The 21144-nt window shown below is 37.6% G+C and overlaps 1 protein-coding gene across 8 annotated transcripts in view; it reads right to left on the bottom strand.

The window, feature by feature from the left end:
• The window catches only part of kcnip4a (potassium voltage-gated channel interacting protein 4a), a 141640-nt gene that overhangs the window by 3704 nt on the left and 116792 nt on the right, over positions 1-21144 (bottom strand). For 6 of the 8 annotated variants that reach the window (XM_075451702.1, XM_075451699.1, XM_075451701.1 and 3 more), the window contains 3 exons: positions 4486-4610; positions 1184-1253; positions 603-673 (listed from right to left, as the gene is read on the bottom strand). In XM_075451702.1, coding sequence (XP_075307817.1) covers positions 603-673; positions 1184-1253; positions 4486-4610 — 266 coding nt within the window. Of the gene's footprint in view, positions 1-602; positions 674-1183; positions 1254-4485; positions 4611-6354; positions 6451-21144 lie in introns of all 8 variants that reach the window. The other 2 variants (XM_075451697.1, XM_075451704.1) reach the window with 1 other exon arrangement.

The following is a 21144-nucleotide window of genomic DNA, read 5'->3' on the forward strand; positions in this document are numbered from 1 at the left end:
TTCACTTGCAATTCACTGTACATCTCGATATAAACAAGAACTAAGATAACCCATGAGCTAAACAAAAGTAACCTGTTTCTTGTGTCAACATTTATGCAAGCATACAGTACGGTACTAAGTCAGTTTAATTAATTAAAGATGAATGGTGAAACAGTAAAGAGCGCAGACACTATAAATCACAAATGCCTCATTATTCAAATGATTAGGAACCTCATATTCTGTGTAGGCCCTCAGGGAATCCATGTGTTTTGAACAGAATGTACTGCGCATAAACCAGAGGGCTTTATGATGACAGCTTTCCTGTCCTAATAAGCAAATACATGTCCCTCATGAATATTAATAAAATGTTGCTTGCACTTTGAGTAACTTGGTTACGCTGAAAAAAAAAAAGATTGAGGACGCGTGTAACACGATGCTCAAGCAGAATGCCTCAGGAGTGTGCAGCTTCAATCCTCCAATATTTAGTTTGGTGCATCTGTTGGTCAAAGATACTTCTTTATTCATGAAGCACAGTTTCTTTACTTGTGTTTTCATACTTTAGCAGAACTCGAAGCAAGTTAATTCCTCGTCTTTTTTACTAATTTAGCCAACACTCGACTTACCTCAAAACTCACAGAGCCGTTGTGATCTGTGTCGAATGCGTTGAACAGAAAATGTGCGTATGTTGAAGCATCTATGAAGAGAACAAACACAAAACCAGAATAACGCGTGATCATTAACAGCCCAGCTAACACCAGCAGTAACGCTGCAAACAAGAAAATTGTTCAAAGCAGAGTTTTTATGGAGCTTTTCTGTGAAACTTCAAAGAAACTGGGCCCACGATAAGAGAGAAGAAAAAGAAATGCTTAGAGGTAAGTTTTATCATTGTTTTCTTTGTGGTGTGCCACTATGTTTGCTGGTCTGCCACTCTTCGGATAAAACAAAGCTTCCTAAGGTTTTCTCTCTTTGTCATCCCGCAGAATTTTAGCATAATGATAAAAACTAACAGCGAGAGGCTGCAGAAAAACAAACTTTTCTACCCGTGTCTCTCACTGCATTTCCTTTGATGGAAGGTCAATTTTAAGGACTCCGGACTTGGTGCAGTTTTTAAGAGACAAAGACATTTCTTTTAAGTCCAGCACAAAGAGTAGATGAGAAGGACTGGTGAAAGGGAACAGAGGCTGAAAAAGCATCGAGAACAGACCTCCTTGTGGGAAGAACTGTGAGTAGATGTCTTTAAAAGTGTCTTCATTGACAACTCCGCTGGGGCATTCCTAGAAGACAGAATGAGATAACACCGGTCATTTTATTTATCATCTGTAACAGACTCCTTTTTTTGTTTAAGCAGTTGGCTGGAATTTAAGATGTGCCAGTCATGGTCAAGTGTTGCGACATCAAATCATCTATTTAAGCTCTATTTTGTCAAAAATGTAAAAATAATATCCAAGACCAGGTAAAACTAACCTTCACCTACATTAAAAAATATTCTTCCTGTGAGCAAAAGTGCTCTTTAGCTTCTTTGTGCATCACACGGAGTGATTTCTTTGTTGTTTCCTGGAGAATCTGTTAATGGGCACTTTGTTCGTGCTCAGCCACAGTCCAAAGTGTGGACTCTCAGCAGAAAAAATAAACGTTATTAAGTTTGTGTACATTACACGACGGACATTTACAGCTGTCAACATGAATAACGCACTAAATGGGACTGCCATAATCAAAGATCTGTGCTCAAATCAGCTGCTTCCCTGCCTCCTTTGCCCATCCTCACAAACCAGAGGAAATCAGAAGGGAAATCGAGTCAATAATGATGTCAGAACTCATCAGTGGTTATATTTCACCTTCTCTTTTCAGGGGAGACAGTTTTGCAAGTGAGAAAGTAGCCTGCGTGTAATCTAGTTAGGATGCAGTGCCCTTGCGATTCAATTTGACGTTCAAAGACATAAGTACGCTGTGACTAATGACCATGTCAGGAAACATTTTGATCTTGCAAAGCAAACAGTCAGGACCCCATTCATGCAGAAGTTACTCTCCTCTGCTCTCTTCTTACAGTGTATGCATCAGTGAAACACTGATACATGAATTACCTAACTGAGGATAGGAAATACTTCATGAAATGCGTATTTGTTTCATTATAATTAATTTGTTGATATCAAATTCCTTATTCATAAATCCCCTTTTCAAAAAATCTATTTATTTGAGCACTTGTAATTATATAAGAGGTATGACCATTCAGCGTAATTAAAATAATGGTTGAATACATTTCCACCTGCCCTTGGATATTGTTTTCATTTTGCTCATTATTTAATAACATTCTCATTGGACTGAGTCAGATCAGAGAAAGTGTTTGTATATATCTGATATACTTGTAAAACTAGATCAATCATGATCAGAAAATCACAATCTGTGAGACACAAAGCTGGCCATCCATGTAATTCCAAAAAAAAAAAAAAAAAAACCCTGAAGAAGAGCAGGAATAAGTGGTGTGGGAAATGGAATGAAGCTGCAAACAGCAGCATCGTGACTGATGGAATACGAAGTATAAGATATTAATTTCATGCTTGAGTCACTGACCTCGGAGTGTGAACTGTGAAAGCCCAGAAGACTGAATCAAAACTAAAGGACAATATTGTGTGTTTATTGTCGCCTGGAGTAAAGGGTTTTATGAAACAATAAATGATCTCTTAACTGTGAACTATCAGAGATCTTGTTTTGGTTTCCATCAGACATATTTCCAGATCTATGACAAAACTCTGCTTTGACCACCTGCAATTCAGAGGACTGCCTCATAAAGTCTGTTGTCAAGACAAGTGTCCTCGTCCAAGCACCTGCATTAGAGGCATTTAATGTGCTTTCAAACCCTGGACACCAAGGACAAAGGGCCGGACTTCTCGTGATGGGAAGTCGGCCAGCTTTTATTAGTCTGGCTGGCCTTAAAAGCTCCCCTTCACTATACCAATGTCCCTGGCATGGAGCAAGACGAATAAGAGCCGTTTGACCTGAGCAGTAAGAAAACAAGCAACAACATGGACTCAAAGACAGACCAAACCTATTCAACTAACTTCAACATGATCCAATTTAGATCTCTCCCAAAAAAATATAATAAATGAAGGATGATGATGAAGAAGAGGAAGAACTTGAGTATCTGTACAGTATGTGGGGCGGTCACATACATGAAAATGTACTTGAGGATAAATTTTCAATCAAAGAATTGTCAAAATGTGATTTTTAATTGTCTTCTGTTTGCTTGACGCTTCTATTAAAGTATAAGCAAACTAATTAATTAATAATTTCACATAAAATTATATAAAATAACACTATTTTTGGGGGAAATTAATACAGGAGCATATATTCTAAATAAAAATTGAACGTGACAGGTATTGCCATGCAACAGCAAAAGACAGGGCTGCAGTGAGATGACGTTATCAAAAAAGCTTAAACTTGATCAAACAGTGGAAAACAATTTGAAAATGTGTCATTTCTCTTAGCTTCAACCAGCTATTTTCAAACAGTTCAATGACAATCATAAAGACGTGACCATGGTTATCTTCGATAATCTCATAAAAATGATTAATCGATAATTGTGACAGGCCTATCTGCAATTCCAGCTCATTCCAACTTTAGGGAGAGCTCAGTTATTAACTTATCAGGATTCATGAAGTCAGTTCAACTTGTCAGTCAGGTTTCAGGTGTTTAAACCAACTGACCATTTAACAGGCAATTAACAGCCGTAGCTCTATAGATGACAGGCATTTCTATCTTTAAAGCTACGCTGCCAACACATCTTAAAGGAAATGTATAATCTGTGTTTTTTAAGATTGGAGTGCGTCTGCAAACATATGCAATACTGGAAGCCAGGCAGAGTGTGGAAATCAAAAGCCTCATTTGTGCACTTTCTTCTGTCCCCAGCTGAAGCAGACTAATGGGCAGACTTTTGCGAGGACCTGGCTGGAGCTCAGTGCAGGCTCCACAGAAAAGTAAAGCCCTACGGAAATTCCACTATCACAGGACTCTCACGATCCTCTTTCACTGGCATACAATCTGGGTTAAGTTCATTTTGGGTCATTTCGTTATGTGTCATAAGAGGTGCCAGTGAAGTGAAGTGGATTTACATGGACTGTTATCCAGGACTTTGACTTGGAAGCTCATCAGTAATCCTCAATAGTTTCTTTGAGGTATCACTGAAAAATTTCAACTTTCCGTGGTAAGCACCACTGACCATTTTAGCATTTAGTGCAAATTGCAAATGTTCCCATCAAGAATTCCCCTGATTCTACACAAGTAGAATGTGAGCTGAACATTGATTAGAACTGGAGGGAAATTAAGCCGTTCTAGGGAAAAAACCCACACTAACAGCTGCAGAGTAGATTTTAAAATAAAAAGTCAAAGGTAATCAAAGAAAAACAAGTTTATTTGATATCTAAGGAGGAGCGATGTTCATGAGCAAAGAACAAAGTCCCCTGCTGTACATTATCAGTGGCACTCTGGCTGCATGGTGGGGGGGGCACTTACGTTCTTGAAGCCGCGGTAAAGGATCTGTAACTCCTTACGGGAGAAACGTGTCTGAGCTTCAAGCTGCTCCAGGCCCTCGGGGCGATGACGGACTGCAGAAAGTTCAAGCTCATCTTCAACGCTGTCTGAGGAGGAAAAAGGAACAGGGTCAGATAGGGTCAGATGCGATCATATTTGTTTCATTGAGGCCAGAATTCATGATTTCCCATTGTTATGGCCCTTGACCACAGCATTTTCTGCTCCTTGTGCAGAAACATTAAAACACCTGCTGCTGCTCCCAACATGCCCTGCCTGCTTTCACTGATTGGACCGGTGCTCCACTCCTACCATCCAATCAGGATCCTCTTCTGCTTACCTGGATTATGGATTCCCAGTCAGACCATTATTGTGGATAGCTGCAAATTCGGAATGAGCAGCTTTCCTCGGTCTCTCTCGTTTTCACATTGTTTGATTGCTCTTCTTTCTTGTACCTGATTTATTTTTCTCCTACAAACACATATTATTTGTAATTATTATTCAGTTTTCATTAGTTTTAAGGATGCTACTCTCTGTGTATTTATGTTTGGTTAGCCAATGTAGTTGACTCTATGCAGGTTTTTGTATATTTCCCATTAGCAAAGTTTTGATTGGTTTGACTAACTTTCAGCTGGAGTCTCCTTCTGTTATATTTATTTGTTGCTTTGAGTAGTAGTTGTTGGGCCTCAGTTGCTTCCTTTTCATGAGATTGTGCTCTGAGGGGCAGTTGTAGTGTTTCTCTTCATCTGTTTAAATTCTTATGCAAACTCAGATACTTTTTTTAGTCTTATCAACATCGTCGGCAGGTTGTTATTTATGATATCTCCCTTTATCCCTAGCTGAGATGGGTTGGAACAGCGTTTAACTATCAAAGTTGAGAACTGACTAAGCATACAGATATAGACATTTGCAATACCTCTATCCGAAGGACCAATGTTGTGCCATAAATGGGCATCACATTCTGGTATATTACATTCATTTAATCTATTCTGAAGTCTTGTTTTACCAAAAGTATATCATTTATTATTTGGTCTTTCACAAAACCAAACAAAAAATCTGTTTTCTTCTCTACAACAACTATGACACCAGAAGTAATTATGACAGGACTCTTTTTATTGAGATCACAAAACAAGTCCTTGTGGCAGGGAGCCTCTGCTTGAAGAAGGCAGCGCTGCTGAAACTTGTGGAATGTATTAATGGGCCTGTAATAATGGCAGACACTGTCTGGGCACTGTCCTCGCAGAACAGCGTTTAACTCTCATATGCTTTTGTGACACACTGTCTAAGTGCCTCATTAGCACCAAGGGTTTTATTGCACATTTTCCCAGCAAACCACATTTAACCTGATGTTATGGAGTAAATGCTCTGCATTCACGGGTTATTTTTTCCTGCACATAAACAAATTAAAGCAGCTGCTCAATCTCATCCTCGTCATCATTTTAGTGCTTGAGACTTACAGCTGTGGAAGTGATTCATGTTTATCCAGCCTGTTAAATATCCAACAGTTTATTTGTGTGCAAAGCATAGAATATAGCATAGAGTTATGCAAATTTGTTTTGAAATTGTAAAAGACTAAATTAAAACCAAACATTGATCTATGTACTAAGCCCATAATTTCACACATTCATCAACCATTCTATTGACCTTTTCAACTGAAAAAGCAAAATGTCCTTTGTGTAATATTGAAAGACTTTTTCTGAGAGTTAAAATGTAGCTCAAGCAACCATGTGGGACTAAAGCCTAAAATGAGCAAGAGACACAAAGAATTAGAAAAAAAGCCACGAAGAGAAAAAAATCTCAGATAAAAGACAATATAAAATCATCAGAGACAAACAGAGAGAAGTAGCCACTTGCTTTGATTGCTTGAGGATGGTTTTTTGCTTGTGGAGCATGGAAAAAGCCTCATGAGTCGAGCTCTCAAACCGCGCTTGTGGACAATCTGAGGGTAACCTGGGAAATACAGCATCAGACCTTGTGGTTACCCAGGCAACAGCCTCTGTACATTCTTCGAAACTGGGCATGCAAGAGGTGAGGGTCCGTTTGACGTCATAAAGACAGGAGGCTATATCTTTGGTTCTTTAGGACAACAACACAGTGTTTTGCGTATTTTAATCATTAAAAGCTGCACTATTCATCCTGAAAAGGAGGAGAGAGATGACTTCTTGAGTTTGGCAAATGTAAAAAGACCAGGAATTAGTTCTATGGTAGCATGACAAGAGATTACAGCCACAGAAGCTCTTTTACTTTGAAAACTAAAGCACAATAAACTAAATTACAATAAAGCTGAATTTATTGCAAAATACCATAAAACCATAAAATGGTGCATGTATAGCTTGGTACATGAACAGAGTGTAGAGTGGCACATTCAAAGTATGAATTGATGACCACAGTATGGAAGTCAATAAGTAATAAGTATACACCCTTGCCAAAAAGTGCACAAACTCATTTCCCCTTCCACTCGGGGCTATTCTGAAAGATTTAGTGAGAGTTTGATGGTAGCAGTGGGTGTGAGTATAAGTCCATGGGTACAGCAAACCATTTGTCAATCATGCAGCAACTAATCACAACGCTCTGCTCATGGGTAACAAGAGAGGTGACCATGTTTATAACTATAAGGACGGCTAATAGGGGTTGTTGGAGGCCTCTAGAAATTGGGGCTATAAAGGGACATAGAGAGACAACTACATCATAGCAAAGAAGTAGTGAAAATTGTTCATAAATCTGTTGCCAATATCCGAAACAGTTGGAACAGAGAAGAGTTACAGTTGAAAAAGGCTGCTGTGCTCAAATAAATTTTCCTTTCCATTTTTCAAATCAGATATTTTATATTAATGTGTCATGTGGGCAGGAAAGACCAGCACCAGAATTCTTGCCGAAGGACAACCACTTTCACAATCCCACGATTCCCTCTAACGTGTTCCCCTCTTCTAAGCTGTTTTTGATAAAAGTGCCTACTGCGAGGGCACATGCTAAAGAGGGAGGACGAACGCAGCTTACCCAGCTGAACCAGACATATCTTGCTTTTGTTATAAGATACATTGGTCTTGACAGCAGGTTGGCTTTAATTGGAAGGATTAATAAACTACAGAGAGACATCCTTTCTACCTTGGAGCTCAAGGACAATGTGGTGGGACAATGCAAGACTGGTAGAACAGCTGGAAACATGGCTATTGGTGAAAAGCTGTGCCAATAGGGAGGCAATAAAACCGATTTGTAAAGTGGGATAAAGCAGAACTTGAGTGACAAGGTTCTTGATTGTGCAGGAAAAGACCATGCATGCAGTCATGGCTGTCTGGTGAATGTTTGCCCTTTTATTTTATTGACAAACCTGATCCGACAGACTGCGTGTGAGCTAATGTAGAGAGCTGCGCATGTTGTGACATGTGCCCTTCCTCAAAATGTTTACCATTTCTTGCTTTTGCAACACTTTCACCTATTTATTAAATGCCATGAAGGGGTGTTGTTGTCCTGAAGAATCAAGTGCATGAGCAAGCAGATTCTGTAAACTCCTAAACATGTTTCATTTCACTTTATAGTACGTGAACACACATATTGTCATGCAGTACTTTTGCCTTCTTTGAAAGAAAAAAAAGACTTCTTGAGTGACAGCTGCTATAATTGGAGGCTTTAGCTGAGTGTACAGCTCATCAGAAGAGTAATACACAACCATCTCTTGAGTACCAAAGCTGGTCTAGCTGTTTTGCCTTGCAGCAATACAAGAAAATAAGATTGAGAGCCCTGTGAGGGTCTTAAACAAGGAAAAATCTTTACTCTCGATATCAAAATCTAATTGCCATGGGACACAGCGTAATTAGCTTTCTGTAGTATAGCAATAACATGGTCTACCATCAGGTATCTTCTTCATCAATGAGCAAACAAAGATGCAAAGTCCTTTAACCCTGAACATGAATGTTGGAATATTAACCCTCACAATGAGTCTGTACTGATCAGTCATGGCTCAGCAGCTTCACTCGCCCAAGGTACATAAATCAGTTTTAATTAATCTAAAAGGTAAGGTTAAGCTAGAGGGTACAACCTCACGAGCCCTAAATCAATTGTATGAACCAAAAAAAAAAAAAAAAAAAAAAAAAAGCAAGCTGATAAATATTTTGTAAATCTACATCATGTACAAACTAAAATGTTTTCAGCTTAAAAAAAAAAAATCAATAAATCTTGGGACAGTTCCTGTGCGAAAGCATAGAGTTTGATGAACGGTGCTGCTGAGCTCAGGGTTTCTTTGATGTGCCAAGAGGGTGCATATAAGCACTGTATAAAGGATGGACTGAGACTCAATAGCCCTTACTCAGTCTCAGATCAAAATCTTAATTATCAGATGGATGTTGAATGGGGAGAATCTGTCTAATTTAGGTGAAACTAATCATGATCATCCCTGGACTTGGTTTTCACCCTAATATATTCAGTCAAATTTTATTGAAGAAAAACAGTTTTTAAACTAGCATCACAAATGTTTCCCAAAAGTTTCTGTTAGTTTGTTTCTGTATTTCTTTTCTTCAAGTTTAGGTCCAATACATTTAAAATCCCGTTCTTCGCTGTGTCTTTATCACGGTGGTGATACAATGGCAGCACTCAGAAAAGTAGGCCAGTAGGTATCATCCTTGAACATAAATATGTAGGCACTGTACTGGCCAGTGGATCGTACATCAGTGGTGCTGCCATATTGACTGTGGCAACCTATGAGAACTCTCGGAGGACTGAATGGGGGACAGATGCCTGCAAGCGGGTCAAACCACGTCATTATAAGACACTGTCACACTATTCAAAGCAGATAGCTGAAGTCAAACAGAATCAGCAAATACAAAGCGAACAGTGCAACCAGACATATTTCCCCTGTCTGGGGAAAAAAGAAATAAAGAAAAGAAACAGCACATTTGACATGAATTTTGACATGTTTTTTCTTGTAAAAAGAAAGCTCTTAAAGTATTTATCAGGGAAGAACAAATGCATTCCTGACAAGCATGCATACATCTTCCATAATATGAATACTTTTTTGGCCACATCTTTGTTTGAATGCCATATTGTATTCTTGTTTGCCCTCAGGCTGTCATTTATATGAACAGACTCTGAATTCTATCTTAAAAATAGCGTTTCTACATTTAAACTGTAGGATCAGCCTCCAAACTCGTATCTCAGCTCATATCTAGTCCTCATAACAAAATGTTAAACATATCTGTTACAACATTAAAACACATGTTTATTATCAACATAATGTCTCCATCGCATGACTCCATAAAACAAAGTTCTAATAAAATTCATCATAATTTGTTTACTTTAATAAATTAGCCATAGAAATATAAAAAGGTAACAATGTTCTTAAAAAGTGGTGATAGGAGAGCATTCCTCACAAGATGAGGCACTAACATCCCAACACAGCATGATGTGTCTTCACATTACCTATATCTCGACTACTTTTTTGTACACAAACTCTTGCAAATAAAAAGCACATCAGCTGTGAACTATAAAACCTGTACAATTTTCATTTTTACACCTGTAAAAACTTAACTCCTCATTCATTTGTCTTAGTTTAATAGCCGTCTTGCCACAGCCAATATGGTGGACATGTTGACTTATCACAGATTGAGTCGATGAATGGAGAATGGAGTCTACGTTTATATGTCTACGAGGAGCACATCTTATCATTGGAAAGTTAAGAGTTTGATAATGTTACAGGCAACAAGTGAGCTTGTGCAGCTTGTGCAGCTTGCAAGAGATGTCTGACAATTTCTGACCATGAAGCAGGTTACAGTCTATGGCTGACTTTGTCTAAATGAATTAGTGCCAGTACCTCTCTTAATTTGAACTCGATGCTTAAAATAGAATGGATTGCTTGCATGTGGGTGATGTTAAAATCCTTTTAAATAGTGACATAGCTCATTCAAAACTGTTTCTCCAGCCTAAAAGGGTAAAACAAATAATAAAAAGTTCAGTAACTTACAGTAATTTCACAAAATACTAACATCTGCAAGCTAACATGGTCACGATGATGCTGCTAACATGCTGATGCTTCGATATAATGTAGGTTTACTGTCATAAAAGTCAGCTGCCAGTCAGCATTAAACAGCAAACTGAAAGCAAATATAAGAAGTAAAAATGTTTATCTGGTTGAGTTTATGCTACCACAAACTTCCATGCAAATTAAAAAAAACACATTTTTGCTAAAACGCTTTTTTTAAATCAATGTTGAATTGCTACAGGTGTATAACAATGAAAGTTTTAACAGAGACACTGAAGTACAGATGCCTTGATAAGAGCCTGTCGTGTCCTATTGGGAGTTGTAAGTGACCGATGAACGTCCCACACTGTCAAAATAAACTGCATGAATAATTCAGACCTCGTCACATGTATCAACTAAAAGACTGAAGCTTTCCATCCATAAACTCCAGATGACATATCATTCCACTGTGGCTGACAGATTGATTTCGATAATACATTCTGTTTAGTGTCCTGATAATAAAACAACCAGCAATCTGAGGGTATCAAGTTCATCAAAAGACTGTGGTGTGCCTATGTCCATTTCAGGACAAAATATGGGAACACTGTGGTAAAACAAGTACGTGGGAATGCAGTGGTGGGAAAAAAAGCTAGATATGATCTGAAAGGTAGCTTTGAGCTTTCAACTGTATTTTAATTCATCATTCAACAGAATCTCAATGTCAGATTTAAACCATTTAAAATTGGCATTAAAATTTCTTGAATAAAGTTTAAATTTCTTAAAATATTCTATTTAGCTCAGTATTGTATGCATTAGTGGACACCATTGCTGCCGTCTCATCTCTCTGCATCTAAATAGCTTTTTTTAGATCAAGATTTCTATAAGTAATGAATCACTCTGACATAGAGATTTAGTGTTGCAGTGATTCTGTGATGCAAAATATCACCAAAACATTCTTGTCTGCCCTACTTCTCAGGTGGATGATAGGACATTGGAATTTATGAGCATATTTATGAATCCGAGTCTCACAGAGGTTAAATGGAAATTTATAGTCATGCAATTTGCTTTGGCAGATACTTTAAATTCTGTTTTCAAAAATTCAGAACTTCCCATATATACTTAAAAGAGGTTGCTTTTCACGTGGTAATTAATGAGAACATTGGGACTGATTTTAACATAACTTGACTGAGCTAATGTATTTTGTGCTGCCAAAGGTATTTAGACTACAGTCCTCATACCTGGTATCAAAGTCAGTATTTCCCAGGTGTTAACCTCTTAACACCTTAATATATCTCCTGCAGACCTCAAGACAGATAGTCTCAAAGACAAAAATCAATGTGCTCGTGCCTATTCTGTCATCAAATAAAAAGAAATCCTTTAAAAAAAAAAAAACTCTCTTTGCAGTGTTATGGCTTCTTTTTCATTTTCAAAACAACAACTTTTTCAAATATATCTTCATGCAATCTAATTATCAACATATTGTCAAACAAAAGCTAATTCATAGATTTAATTGATGGCCATTAAATAACAGATTATTTGATTTCATGATATTTAGGTTGAAGGCTGAAAAATGAAAGGCTAGTGAATACCTTTTCTCGATTTTTGATTCAGACTCCCCCATCTCACTAAATGTCAGCTCAGGATTAGTAACTACACATGGAACATTTATAGAAGGTCATATTGTCATAGGGTCAGCTGCACAAATGCAGAGGCAAAGCCATTTGGCCCAATTAAATCAACTAAAGCTACAGAGAGCCCATAAGAGGCTTCTTTTAAGATCAGTATGCATTACAGGGTTTTACTCCCGAGGCTGCACATTGTTTTTTTAAAAAAAAAAACAGAAACAAATGTGACACATGGCAGACAGCAATGAGCTGAAATTACACCCAGAGAGACAGAGGACGAGGACAACAGATGAGCAGTATCTGGCAGCCTGTGTTGGCAATGACTGGAAGGCTTCCAGAAAAAAAAAGGGGGGGGGGGAATTAAAGACGACCTGCTGGTCGGACGTCACACCAATGCTACGGGCACAAGTCATCATCCAACAAAATAATAAAATGGATAAATTACTGTATGTGTATTTTGGCTTATTGCTTGCGTAATGCCCCTGTCAACAGAAGTCTTAACCATGAAGCTGAAATGAAGTGTAAGGCACTTCATATATCAAGCATTTACAAATTTCATAGGAAAATGATTATTTTGCTACACTGACATGTTGAGTTTCAAAAATATACACACTGCAACTTTGTCTAAAGTCGAGGACAATGAAGATTGTTGAGGTATAAATATTGTAGCTTTATTTGCTCACATAAAGTTCGACTTTTGGGCTGCAATGAAGTCTGAATTGGATCACATTTAAATCTGGTTAAGCATGGAGATCCATACAGATTAATGTTAGGAACATGAACATCGAGTCACATTGCTGTCCAAACACAGAAAAATAGGCTGCCCTATATGTCATTTAAAATTAGGTGAATGCAAGTGCAACAGGGCTGAAGATAAAACATCAGAATCCTTTGCGATGACCGACTTTCCCTTTCCAAAACTGAAATGACTTCCCAGTCGTAGCAGCTAATATTTTCTAATGCTCCAGAACAAATGATAGCAGACATCAAGAGCACCAGTGCTGCCAACAGTGGACATTACAGTTCTGCTTTAGCAAGCATTAGATCTGTAATTCGATACAAGAAAAGTAATTTCAGCACAGTTCTCACTGTGTCATGAGAAAACCTCATTTTACATCAGATAAATCAGACGAATGATGAGGGAGGTGGATACAGATCTGCTATTTGTTCCCATTTGGTAGGCCCAAATACAAATAACCTCTGCGGCTGCAGTTAGGTAGAGCAATATGCCATTGATGTTATTTAATAAAAGAGCTTATTCCTTGTGGCATGAAAGATGGGAGGACAAGGTCAGTGTTTGGTTCGTCTTAAAACCAAAGACAAAGACAAAGACCACCACAAAACAATGCAAATATCAAGTGCCTGTGCAGCAGCAAAAAATAAATAATAAAAAAATCATAATTTGGGTGAGATATCAAGCTTTTTGCCTGGCTCCCAATGATAAGACAAAAGGCAGAGAATCCAAAGAAAAGATCTGTGTTAACAGTGAAATGGAGTGAAGCTTTGAATATTCCCTTTAAGTTTGTGTTCAGACAGAACACAAAGAATCTTAACAGTTGCTTTTCACATTAGTGCAACATATGCGTTTGTTTCCTTAAATACCAACAGCAGTCCTGTTCAGTTTAAGAAAGCAAATGTGAACAGTGACAACAATAAAGTCACATTTGTCTGGTTTAAAATGGACATTAAACAAAACGTTGTTCTCTGTTCCAAGTTAAATGTGACTGCCTTTGCTGAACAATGGTTTGGGGACTAGATGCAGAAGTTCTTTATGAGGAAGAGTGGACTCTCACACTGACCATAATGACACATCAGGGTTGAAGCATTTATTGGCATCTTGGGAAAAGAACACTTTATGGCTTTAATTGCAATCATTTGTCATTTGGAAGTGCTTCAATAATGGTCCATCTATAAGAAAACCTTTCTGCAGCAATGGAAGATAAAGTTCTTTGCCCTTCTTACAGCAATCATCTTTGAGATCTTAGGGAGGAAGAGGGAGTTTTATCACTCTTCAGCTCCTCACTACAGACCTTTCATGCCAGTAAAAAAAACGACACTTGAAGAGAAGTCTTCATGACTCACTTCCAAATGAGTCATCTCTTTCAGCTGTGGACAGGAAACTTACAGCAACTCCAGCAGTCACTCAGGAAAGCACATTCATGGATTTTCTGTTTTTCTGACAGGATAGGCAGTGGTTACACTTCACATCAACTATTTTAGATCCCAACCTTTAGAAGAACCTCCAAAGTGCCACAACACAGTGTTTGTGTGGAAAACCTTTCCTATGAAAGTCACTTGAAGCAAAACTAAGTGGGCTGGACAGTTAATTACCCACTATTGTACGTAAACTGTCGCCTGTGAGATGACATGATTTATGGTGTGCAACACCAGCCGATGTCGTTACAATGTTGTCTCTTTCTTTCTTGTTTATAGCCATTACCTACGTATTTACAATGATCATCTTTGAGTTTTCAAAGACAGAAAATGACTAGATTAGGTGCAGGTGATTACTATATTTATATTTATATAGACTCACTGTAAATGATAACATTCACTATACAACACAGCACTTTCCATCCCAGCTCTCCTCTCTTCACATTGAATTTGATCATAATTCCCACCAAATAAGGAAAACATTTTCTTAATGGAATGAGGACTAAAAGCTATTACATCAGTGCATCAAGTTAAAAAAACAACAACAACAACCCAGAATAAATATTTAGCAAGAAAGTTTGCAAAGAGTCCATGCATCATGCATGAGGAACCTATGCCCTTTGTTTATGGAGAATAGCGTTGGTGGATTCATGTGGCAACAAGATTATTCATTTTGTTGGGTAATTAAAGTCATGGACATGCTGAATAAGCATCATGGCTGTAGCCTTAGCTGATGCAGCTTCAAAGGTCTATAGATGCTTGAAGGTTTATTAAAGACGTCATTTGTCTTTTCCCTTAAAAAACACTTCAGAAGCAACTGCATACAGTTTTCCTGTAATAAGACCTTCAAAATATGCAGACACTGCTTTGGGAAATGTGAATTAATGAGTACGAGTAGAAAAAAGGAAACATTCATGTTTAATAACATCAGAAATTCTGCGCTTCAAAGATGGTGTTCATGAAACTGCATCCCTGCACTATAAGTATACAATACAGGTCACTTAATTAAGTGTGTCTTTAGGAATATAATATGGCTTCCAATCCCTCTTCCACCGGATGGCTCCATGCACTGCAATTATCCACATCAGATCATTGGCTCAGAAGCATTTGTCATGCCTTTTATATCAGAATTTATTATCTGTGATGTTTTAATCAAAACTGATTACTTGAGTGATACTTGGTTTCCTGACTCAAACTGACAGCCTGAGTCCTCTTCCTTTCAATTAACTCTATTACCCCGCCTTATTCGCTAAAAACACCAGAGGGACCTGTAGCTAGGATGCTCAGACAAAGGTCAAGTCAATCAAGTCCCTCCCCTAAATAGGCATTGTGGAAAACAGCCAAAGGGTTATTTAGCCTGTTGGTAGTTTTTTTCATGGATTTTTAAGTGGATGAACAATTACAGGTTGCTGCTTGCAATATCTTTCACTTCCCTACCTGTACATTAGTCATTGGTGACTTTTTTTTTTATATTTTAAAAGCTTGCATGAGCAAGATTTTTTTTCTCCACAATGGACATTGGCAATTAAATTTACTGAGCATATTGTAAAAGCCATTATCTGAAATATACTGAAAAAGATGGGAAACGCTTCTGCTGACTCAACTTTGATAACTGATTTGTGACTCAAAGAAAACAATCCCATAAAGAGGCAGCACAGCATGCCCATGAAACAGTTTGTGTGAACGAAACATATACACACTGCACTTAACAAAATGAAGGACTTGCTTTCAATATTTCATGTTTGTTAGTGTTTTATAGCCGTCACTGGCTGCAAAGAATGGCGACTCTGACCAATACAGTTGTTGTCTTGGTCCCTAAAACATAGCTTTCACCATTTTGGCCAACTTTATACGCAGATGATGCTATTGTCCATGGATGGTATGTCATGCCTGCAAGATTACAGTAAATGCCACCAAACAGTGGCAGAAAAGTCATTCATGTTTCTTGAATAATCCAAAGAATTAAAGTTTTGTCATCAGCTTTAAACCAAATATTTTAACACGGTAGAAGTGGAGGGTGACAGGGAAACTTGTGCCAAACACACAGTGTATCTGAAACCCAATTGAGCACCTTTAAAACCTTTTGCATGAATTTTCATTTAAAAATACAGTCTACAGGTAGCTGCTGTGGAGATATGTTTTGAGCTACAGTGATGCTAATGAATTTAGTAAATGATATTGAAAATGTTTAACCTTAAACATGTCAAAATTCCAACTAAAGAACTCTGTACGAAGCTTCAACTCTCAGTTGTTGCTGGGTTTCCTTACATGAACTGCTCACTTCAAGTGTCTCTACAACATTTATTACAGCATTACAATGCAAAATTACCTTTATTCTTTTTTTAACCATGCTTATAAAACAACTTGTGTGCTTTGAAATGGTTGTTTTGCTGCACGCCATATTTTATTCTAAGATCCAGTTCACAGGCAGAAGTCGTGATATTTTCCACTAGGACTCATGGCGTTTTTGGATATGAATTTACTCATAAGGTAATTAAATTGTTAACATTTTTGTCTTTACTAATTAAGCAATGATTATGAATATGTTATGATGTAATGATTATAAAACTCTGAGCATCAGTAAACCATTGAGAAAAAACAACTTTAAAGTCTGTAAGTGCTTCGAACCAGAGGCTGTATAGACAGATGTATCAAACCATTACAAATAGTTTGTCTTTTGATCCAGTAGAGGACACACCAACGACAGCTTGACTTAATACATGCGCTGACAGTTTCTCAAAAAATAACCTAATGATGTAATTGCTGTGTTGCTACAAAAAGCATTTGTTATTCAGCACAGTCAGCAAGCCCCTTCTCAGACGCTCTGATCACAGGCGGATGAACATCGCTGGCCAAACATGTTATTATGACACAAACAACTCAGTGCTTTTCAAACTCAGATTTCACAATTTCATGATTAGGAGTCATCCTAGCCAGGGTACATTAAAAACCATGACACTCCCACTACAGTACTATGTTTTATAGATGAGATAAAGTTGTTATGGGATACAGTGTTTTCCTTTCTCCAAACAAAAAGAACATAAATTCAAGCCAGTCCTCTTATAATTTCATCCAAACGTTTTTTTTTTTCCAAAAACGCTCTGGATTGTCAAAATGATCTTGAGCAAACTACATACAGATAGAACTTAGAGAGCAGCAACTATCTCCTCATAGGTTGCCACATTTTCTTTGTTCAGAGTTCTCCAGATGGTGGACTGATGTTTACATTGGCCAATAGTGTAAACCAAAACTGCAGACCATCGGCCAACTTAGTCTTTTGTGTCAAGAAGAAATTTCTCAAGGATATGCAACTAATACAATTTAGACTTCAAGTAATAACGTTCTACTGACGTTGTCCCAACATCACCTCCAAATGTAATTTGTGCCTTGTCCCTGTCTCTATTGTACCAAGTTGACCCAACACAGTCATGAACAGTCCTTCATGGTAGATACCAAAACACTTTCCAACAAGTGAAAAAAGACATTTGGCAGCAAAACTCTCTCCGCTGCCAGGCCATAAACTCCTACCAAGGACACACACAGAAGACGAGAACCTCGTTAGATGAATATCAGTGTGAAGACACTCTGTGCCACCAACCAATAATAGCAAATGACAAGCCTAAATGACACACTGCCCCGTCCCTGTTTGGGTAATAACATACTTGTGAATGTGTGTGTGACTGTGGGATTAGGGGGTTATGATTGCATCTGTTGCTGTCCACAATTGATCAAGAGAATAATCTATCATTGTGTGACATAATGATTAGCCTGCAGCTTAGAGGCTTGGCTCAGCCATCTGCAATAATGTGCAGTGAATGTAAAAATTAATATATTTGGCAAAAGGAACTGGATATGTTTGAATGAGTGGAGAAAAGTTAAAATTATTCCCTTTTATGCCACAATGCATCCAAGTGAATGATGCTTGGAAAAGTCAAGACAAATTAAATACATTGGTGAAATAAAGGGGGAAAAAAAAAAAAATCATAAATCTAAATCTCTACAACAGTGAGACGGCCTCTGGAGGCTTCATTACATCATTTGAGCAAATGGCCAGATGTAATGACATTTCATCATGAGCCCTTTGATAGGTCAAAATAATACATGATACATCATCCACATTCGTCATTTTAATCAAAAGGGGCTGCTTTTATGCTGTTCACCAGACCTCGTTCATGTTCACAGTAGAACGCTCTGGTGACTGTGCACAGTCTGATGCAATGATATAGTTATATTTCTTTAAAAGGTGACAGCGTAACCCTGTTCATAAACTATTTATCCATCCTATGGTTCTACCAATCTATGAAGTAGAAATGATCAGAGTGTGAAATCCCTCTAGGTTATGTAACCCTCTCTACTTGCAATGTGTTTGTACTACCACTTGATTTTCACAACTGGTACAGCTTCTCTAAACTGCCAGTGGAAACTGTACAGTAAATAGTGGAACAGTGTAAAACACATCAAGGGCATGTTCACAGCTTACATTTTCTCCTGTAACTAGAGTGTTGCCAGTTCATATCTTCAGCCCAGCTGAGAAACTCCCTAAACATTTACCCCACAGAGATTTTAATAGTAAGACCGTGATCCTCCCTGATACCCCAATGGAGCTGCACAGGTGGTCGAGAGTAGGGGGAGGTGATCTCATTGGGCAGCTCCCAACTGTGAATATGTCTCACAGTAGGAATGTTAAACAGAGTATGCACATTCAGTAAAATGGTGTCCTTGGAGGACTGAAAAAAGAAAAAAAAAGAAAAAGAAAATAAAACAATTTAGCTGTTGGGAGGTGAAATCTCCCACAAATTATTGTTGGGATTAAAAATTAAGCGCAGCAGCGTGCTGGACTGTCACTTTAAGTTGCATTATTAGGTAAATATTGTTTTGTACAATGTAATTAATTTGCTCATCTTGGAAACATTACAACTCGAGTTGATTTATTACTCAAATTTTCCTTCATGAGTTTTGAAAAATGGAAAAACTAGCTGGGTTACATTTTCTAAACTTGAAAGATCACTACCGGTAATGTGAATAATTTGCAGATGTCAACATGGTATTTCAGAAAACCTGCAATATAACTGAATTTAAATTAAATGAATGTTATTTCATTAATGCCTACAGGGAAATTATATTGTTCCAGTATAATAAGACATAATAGCCATTAATCATTGTAAAAACTAATTGTGTATAGCTGTTGCTGTGGGCAGGAATGACCTCATGCACCATTCTTTTCTGAAGCTAAAGTAGCCTTTGAGTGAGCACATGAAAAAGTTAGGGGGACCAAACTGTTAAGTGCTTTATGGAGTAGTAGGAGGATTTTAAAGGTGATTCTGTAATGAACACTTAGCCAGTGAATTTTAGTTTTATATTTTTGCGTTTGTGTAAGAACTTTGGTTGGTGTAGTCTGAATCAACTGAAGTCGTCCTAATGATTACAAGGATTATCTGACAAATAAAACTTTGCAGTAAACTAACCTCCTAAATATGAATGCTGTCCATTATGTTTAGCATCTAGCGCAACTTTCTCTTTTGCACAGTCAGCCAAGTGTGACAAATTAAAGTGGAAATTTTCACGATGAACTTTTCTTGAGAAATGTACCCACATGAATACCATCAAATTGTTCGATTACTATCTTTTTATTCTTAATGTCATTTAATGTATTAAACTCCCGGGACTCGACACCCTGTTCTGAACTTTAACTGCAACAATTAGCATGTTGTTAAGTCATACAAAAAAGTCTAAAGACATAGAAATAACAAAATAAATGAGCCTGAATCGATGTGCTATTTAAATGTAAATTAAGATATATCAGCTTCGAGGTCAGGTTGAAGAGTCATGGAGTATTACTGTCAAGAATGAGTTAAAGAGAGATGGAAGACAAGCTAATATATATGGTTTTGTGATATTAAAAGTCAAATATACCACCTTAAAAAAGCAATGCGTAGAAACTGTGTAAAGCACAGCCCGAACCGAATGTGAAAATGAATTAAGAGCCCTTCAAGAAAGCTCTTCACTCTCAATATAAAGTCTCTCAAATAAAATATAAAATTTAATTCCTATTTTTGAGAGGAATATTTTAAACCAAAGAAGGTGCGTTATTCTGTGAAGGAAAGACTAGAACTTTGCTCGTTTCAACAGAAACTCACAAGCGCAAACGTGCATGTGCAGCCGGGCTTGCTTTTTAAACAAAGACCTTTTCAGGAGAAAGTTCAAAGCACAAATAGGGAGCGAGGCTACAGACTGTAAGAACATCAGACACTGTTCTTCACATAGCCAGTCGTTGTCTGCTGATGCATGAATGTTTATATGATTAAATGGAATTTGGATTTAATTCAGTTCTCATCATTTCAAATCAGTTGTCTCATAGATGGATAGAAAAATCAAGTAACTTATGCTTACAAGTCATTGATTTGCCAACTCGTGTAAGAATTGCTCCAAAAAAGAAAAACAGTAATTGATAATTGTAATCTAAAAATTTTAATTAAAGTCTGCACAGCAGGTTTGATTCTTAATGACCTTTTTTTCTAAGTGTTCAGTTTCCTCCCACCGTCGCGAAAAAAATATATGCAGCACATGGGACTTTAAAGACTCAAAATTTACCCACAGCTTTGAATGCAAGTATAATATGTTCAACAATGTGAGAGATCATTCATTTTCAGAACTATTTGCCTTGTTGTGAAAATTCATTTCAATCTAATTTTCAACCCCTCTGTAATCTCTTTCGGTTCCATGCCTTTTTTCCTTCACCTGATGACATGACTGCCAACACATTCAAACATCAATACCTGTATTGACTGCTTGTCAGGTTCCAAAAGTTCAGATAGCAAACAATCTGTAAGTAATTTGATTGTGAGACGTGTTTGGGTAAAAGAGATCACAGCAACAGGCAAACAGAACCAGAAAAGCAGGCTCTGTCGTCTGCAT

The sequence above is a fragment of the Odontesthes bonariensis genome, chromosome 19, assembly GCF_027942865.1.
Source record: "Odontesthes bonariensis isolate fOdoBon6 chromosome 19, fOdoBon6.hap1, whole genome shotgun sequence".
NCBI classification, from domain to species: Eukaryota; Metazoa; Chordata; class Actinopteri; order Atheriniformes; family Atherinopsidae; genus Odontesthes; species Odontesthes bonariensis.